The sequence below is a fragment of the Raphanus sativus genome, unplaced genomic scaffold (assembly GCF_000801105.2).
Source record: "Raphanus sativus cultivar WK10039 unplaced genomic scaffold, ASM80110v3 Scaffold1753, whole genome shotgun sequence".
Taxonomy (NCBI): Eukaryota; Viridiplantae; Streptophyta; class Magnoliopsida; order Brassicales; family Brassicaceae; genus Raphanus; species Raphanus sativus.
Window position 1 is genome coordinate 13,476 of NW_026617062.1, and position 6,097 is coordinate 19,572.

General features: G+C 38.6%; 2 protein-coding genes across 2 annotated transcripts; both read right to left on the minus strand.

Moving 5' to 3' along the window:
- Positions 1 to 2,426: 2,426 nt before the first annotated feature.
- Positions 2,427 to 2,975, minus strand: LOC130504717 (secreted RxLR effector protein 161-like). Its single transcript, XM_056999344.1, has one exon. The coding sequence runs from the start codon at positions 2,973 to 2,975 to the stop codon at positions 2,427 to 2,429; it is 549 nt and encodes a 182-aa protein (XP_056855324.1).
- A 2,544-nt stretch (positions 2,976 to 5,519) lies between these two features.
- LOC130504718 (putative F-box protein At4g22660) lies at positions 5,520 to 6,093 on the minus strand (the record flags this gene model as incomplete). Its single annotated transcript, XM_056999345.1, has 1 exon — positions 5,520 to 6,093. A coding segment is annotated over one exon (522 nt), but the record flags the coding sequence as incomplete, so codon positions are not given.
- Positions 6,094 to 6,097: the final 4 nt, after the last annotated feature.

A 6,097-nucleotide genomic window follows, 5' to 3' on the forward strand; every position in this document is an offset into this window, starting at 1 on the left:
TTGATTCTTATTATGAGATTCAGAAACTAGTTTATAGTCTTAGGTTGTCTTCTGAGATGATAGACGTTTGCATCGACAACTGCATGCTCTACTAGGGAGATGATGAGAAGTTAGAAGAGTGTCGATTCTTCAAGAAGCTACGATTCAAACCGCAAGGACGAGGACGTAATAGGGTACCGTACCAAAGGATGTGGTACCTACCAATTACCGACAGATTAAAAATATTGTACCTAGGTCTGGGCACAAAATCCGGAACCCGAAATCCGAGCCGAACCCGAGCCAAAAAATCCGACCCGTTATTCTACCCGAAATGTAAAAATACCCGAACGGGTCTTGTAGGGTTGTATAAAAAATATCCGAACCGAAATGTTATTAACCGAACTCGAACGACTAACCCGAAAAATCCAAAACTAATAGTTAATATAAATATTTTGAAATATATATGAGTATTTTATTTATTAAATTCAATATTTATAGTAAGATGATATATAATAATAAATATTAAAAAATTTATAAATAACTTAAGTACACAATTAATTATAAATAGATACTTTATAATTTGCTCATTAAAATAATAAATCTACTCTCTATAAGGTAATGTATATTTTTCACAAATGATATTGGTTTTCATGCTTGATCTAACATGAAAAATAGCCAAGGCAAGAACTGTTGCTAATAGAACATGACAAATAGTTTAGCTGTTGCTTCAGGCATTCAATTAGGAGCAGTAGCGGAGCTAGCTAAGCGATCTTTGTTTCTGAAGGAAGTTATTAAACTTTGGTAGAAATATGGTTTCAGTCTTTCCTTGGTTTGGGCATAGACAACTCAAGAGTGGTTGGTAGTAAACAATATAGTTGTAACAGTTCGATGAAACTCAAGAATTAAGAAAACTTCTTCTTATTAGCTTAAGAAACTTAGCTCAAAACTTAAGCTCTCACAACACAATCTCTAAATCTCACATTGACTGCAAACATACTTGCAAGTCTTATATAGAGATGTGATAAAACCTACAACACGCTTTTGATAGATTAATTAGATAAACATGAAACCTAGTCCTTATCTCCTAAGTTTACTCGATCTTCCTTTATCTTCTGATCCACGCAATCTTCAAGATTATCCATAACATTCACCCCCTTAATCTTGAAGTGAGTGTTCTTCACATCTTGAACACCAACTAGCTCCCGCATCTCTTTGAATTTGATTCTACCCAATGCCTTGGTTAGAATATGATGTAGCGGAAGCTTCAAGGGATATAACTAGATCCGTTGATTCTGAGAATACCCGGATAACTAGTATAATAACAAGGATCTTATTTAATCTAAGAATGCCTAAGATCAATGTCTTCTTAAATTCGTTGAAATCACCAATGATCTACCGAAAACAAGGAATAAAAGAGAAAACTCTTAACTTTTATTAATAATCAATCAACTGAATACAACCATAGAGTCTAAAAGACTATATATAAGAAAACCATAAAACCCTAAAACATTAATAATAATTATCAAAAATAATTAATAAATCAATAATAGAATATTTGGAATAGTTCCAAATATCTATCTACATCATTCTCTCCAGGTTGGAGAAGATTCGTCCTCGAATCTTGTTCGTAGTCTTTGAATCCAATTTTTTTTCCAAGAAAAACTCTTCCTCGAATCTTCAATAGCATGTTTTGCACGATTATAGTACGGATCTGATTATAATTTGAATCTTCATAAATCCGTGTTTGCACAAATTTCGCACGCTATGGACGAAATCTTCATCAATATGATTTCGCCCTACTTTTGCACGAAACTTGTCCTGCACAGACTTTGCACATATCTCGTCCCGTCCGAAATTTACACGGTGCTCGCCCTGCCCGATTTTTGCACAGACGAGATTTTGAAAAGAATTTTCACTGAAGACGAAATCAACAACGCAGACATCATCTTCATAGATGTCGTAGATTGGATCTCCATAGATCTCTCGATAGATCTCATGGTTCTATTCTCTCTCAACAAAAGGACTTTCGTCTCGGATAGGATAGATGCTTATACTCACCATGACATCCAGAATCGTTCTTCGATTAAGAAACCAAAGATGTGTGGCTCTGATACCAACTGATGTAGCGGAAACTTCTAGGGATAGAACTAGATCCGTTGATTCTGAGAATACCCGGATAACTAGTATAATAACAAGGATCTTATTTAGTCTAAGAATGCCTAAGATCAATGTCTTCTTAAATTCGTTGAGATCACCAATGATCTACCGAAAACAAGGAATAAAAGAGAAAACTCTTAACTTTTATTAATAATCAATCAACTGAATACAACCATAGAGTCTAAAAGACTATATATAAGAAAACCATAAAACCCTAAACATTAATGATAATTATCAAAAATAATTAATAAATCAATAATAGAATATTTGGAATATTTCCAAATATCTATCTACATCAGAATATCAGCTTTCTGCAGAGTTCCTGCAATGTGTTCCACCACGACCTGATCATTGTCTACGCACTCTGTAATGAAGTGGTACTTCTTATGGATATGTTTGTTGCGCCCATGAAATACAGGGTTCTTCGTGAGAGCAATCGCAGACTTGTTGTCCAGTCTTATCACCACTTTCTTGCTTCCATTCTCAAGTACTTCTTCTAGTAACTCACTCAACCAAATGGCTTGCTTAGCTGCTTCAGTGGCTGCCATGAACTCAGCTTCACATGAGGTTAGAGCCACTGTTTCCTGTTTTGACGAGCACCAAGTGATCAAGCAATCGTTCAAGTAGAACAGGTGACTTGTTGTGCTCCTCCCATCATCAATATCCACGTTGTGAGAACTATCAGAATATCCTATCAGCTCAGAGCGGTTTGTCCTTAAGAACGTCAAGCCGAATGAACATGTTCCTTTGAGATAACGAAGGATCTGCTTCAAAGCAACACTGTGACTCTCCTTAGGGTCGTGCATATATCTGCTCAGGACCCCAACAGCAAACACCATGTCTGGACGAGTATGTAGAAGATAGCGCAGACAACCAATAATCCTTCTGTATTCCTTCTCGTCTACACTTCTCTCTTCTTGAGCTTAGACAACTTCAAACCAGCATCCATAGGAATCTGTCTTGGATTACACTCTGTCATATTAGTCTCCTCCAGAATTCTCTTTGCATAGCTTTCTTGCTTCAACGTAATTCCTCCATCAAACTGCACAACTTCAATTCCTAAGTAGTAGGTGAGTAAGCCGTGATCGCTCATATCAAACTTCAACGACATCCCTGCTTTGAACTCTGTTATCATCTTCAACTTCGAGCCAGTGATGAGCAAATCATCCACATATACTGCAACTAGAAGCAGATCATCATCTTTCCTCTTTATATACAGCGACGGTTCCTTGCTGCACTTAACAAACTCGAGCTCCTTAAGTACTTTGTTTAATTTCTCATTCCAGGCCCGCGGTGCCTGCTTTAAACCGTATAGCGCCTTCTTCAGCTTGTAGACTTTACTCTCACTTCCTTTGACGACAAACCCCTCTGGTTGACTGACATATACAACCTCCTTTAGATCACCATTTAAGAATGCGGTTTTAACATCTAGGTGATGAACTTGCCAGCCGTTTGATGCTGCTAATACAATGATAAACCTAACGGTTTCAATACGTGCTACTGGGGCAAAGACCTCCTCGTAGTCAACTCCATGCCTTTGAATGTACCCTTTAGCCACAAGCCTTGATTTGTGCTTGTTTATCATTCTATCAGAGTTGCGTTTGATCTTGAAAACCCACTTAAGACCAATAGCTTTAGCTCCTTGAGGAAAGTCCACCAGTTCCCAAGTATTGTTCTTGACAATCGAGTCAATCTCGTCTGCACATGCATCCTTCCATACTTGTTCTTTAATAGCCTCACTAAAGTTCCATGGCTCGTCATTGATGAGAAGAAGCAGTCTCTCTCCCTCAACTTCAGCCATATAGTCGTAATCATCTAGATAGCTAGGTCGTCTAGTAACTCTTGTGGATCCTCTTAACAAGTCCTGTACTTGTTCTGTATCAGACAAGGGCTGCTCTGTTTCGTCATCCTGTATATGCTCTGTTTCAGACAGAGGCTCCTCTGCTTTGTTTTCCACTTCCTCCTTAACATTCGTAACTCTGTTTTCAGGCTCTGTTTCCACTTCTTCCTGTTGGATACCGTTATTGCCGTAAACTCCAAGAGAAATTCTAAACATACCAGGTTGCTCCTCTCCAATTTCTGAAGTATCATTCCACTTCCATCCTTTGCTTTCATCAAATACAACGTCACGACTCACTACCACCTTACGAGAAGTAGGATCAAGTAGCCTATATGCCTTGGAGCCGGGTTCTGTTCCCAAGTTCACCAGCACTCTGCTTCGATCATCAAGCTTCTTCAGATACTGTTTCTCTGGTTTAGCATATGCTAGACATCCAAATACCCTCAAATGCTCAACATTTGGTTTCTTTCCTTTGAGAGCCTCGTAAGGTGTCTATGACTCTAAGCTTCTTGTTGATACTCTGTTAATCAGGTAAGTGGAATGTCGAGTTGCTTCTCCCCAGAGATAATTGGGCACAAACATGTGCTTGAGAATGCTTCTCGTCATCTCAAGAAGAGTCATGTTCCTCCGTTCTACTACACCATTTTGCTGAGGAGAGTATGGAGCAGTGAGGTGTCGAGTGATCCCTGAAGTCTCACAGAACTCTCTGAACTCGTTGGATGTAAATTCTCCTCCCCTGTCAGTTCTGAGAGTTCTAATCTTCTCTTTTGTTTCTCCTTCTACGACTGCCTTGAACCGTTTAAATTTCTCAAACGCCGCACTCTTTTCTTGCATTAGTATTGACCACATGTAACGACTATGATCATCAATCAGAACAAAGATGTAACGGCTTTTCCCTGCAGTTTGTGGTGTGATGGGACCACATATGTCTCCATGAATAAGCTCAAGTATCTTTGTTACTCTAAAAGATGTTGCATTCGGGAAAGGTTGTCTGGTCTGTTTTCCAAGTAAGCATGCAGTACACGTCTCTTTATCAATACTCAGCTCCGGCATTCGGGAAAGATTCATTTTTTGTGTATCAACTTTGCAGAAACAAATAGAGGTGGGAGTCTGAAATAGTTTGAGAGATTCGTTGGTAAGAAACAACGTGAGAAATAGTGTAGCTGTTGCTTAAGGAATTCAATTAGGAAGAGCGGTGAACTTCACAACAGCAATCTAGACTGGCTTTGGCAAAAACAAAACAAAAAAGAACGCTGAGGCTAAATTTGTTTTCGAAGGAAGGTACGACACTTTGGTAGAAATCATGGTTTCAGCCTTTCCTTGGTATGGTGAAGATTAGGAGCTGGGACATAGACAACTCAAGGGTTGTTGTTCTGTAAACAACACAAAACCAAAGTCAACTAGCATTATGAGTGGTTTCTTGTGATGACAACTTTGCAGAACCAAATAGAGTAGGGAGCCTGAAATAGTTTGGGAGATTCGTTGGCAAGAAACATAGTTGAGATAATCGCTAGATAGAGTAATAAACAACATATTTATAAAAAAAAACATATAAGAAAACATATTATTGAAGAGTAGAACATAGCAAAGATCAGTCACGCTTGCCTAAAGCTTGGTAAGAACCATCTAGCTCTAGAGAATTGAACTGAAGAACAGTCATATTTGTGCAACAGCTCTGTTTTCTGTGTCTCGAGATTAAAAAGAAAGATGCCATGTACGTCCTTTCCATGAGTATCACTGAAGTAGACGGAATTTTTAATGAATCCATCAGTGTCATTGGCGAGAACTGTGATGCCTTGATCCAAAAGCATTGACTCGTCGCCCAAAGAATAAATCCGATTATGTTTCTTCAGGAATCCTGATGAATAGAATTTGAAAACCCGGAAGGACCAGGTTTCAGACCTCGATTTCCACAGTTTCTCAACCTTGAGGACTTCCCCTGTTGCTGTGACAACAAGTTTTGTAGCAACAATGCTCCAGGAATTACTTCGTTGACGAAGTTGGATACCTAACCGAAATCTTTCCACAGCAACCCCACACTGAAAGGTTTCTTGTGGAAATTCTCGGGAGGAAAATTCGAAGATTCTGAACTGACCAAATAAGCTTAAGAAGTAAAGCTTG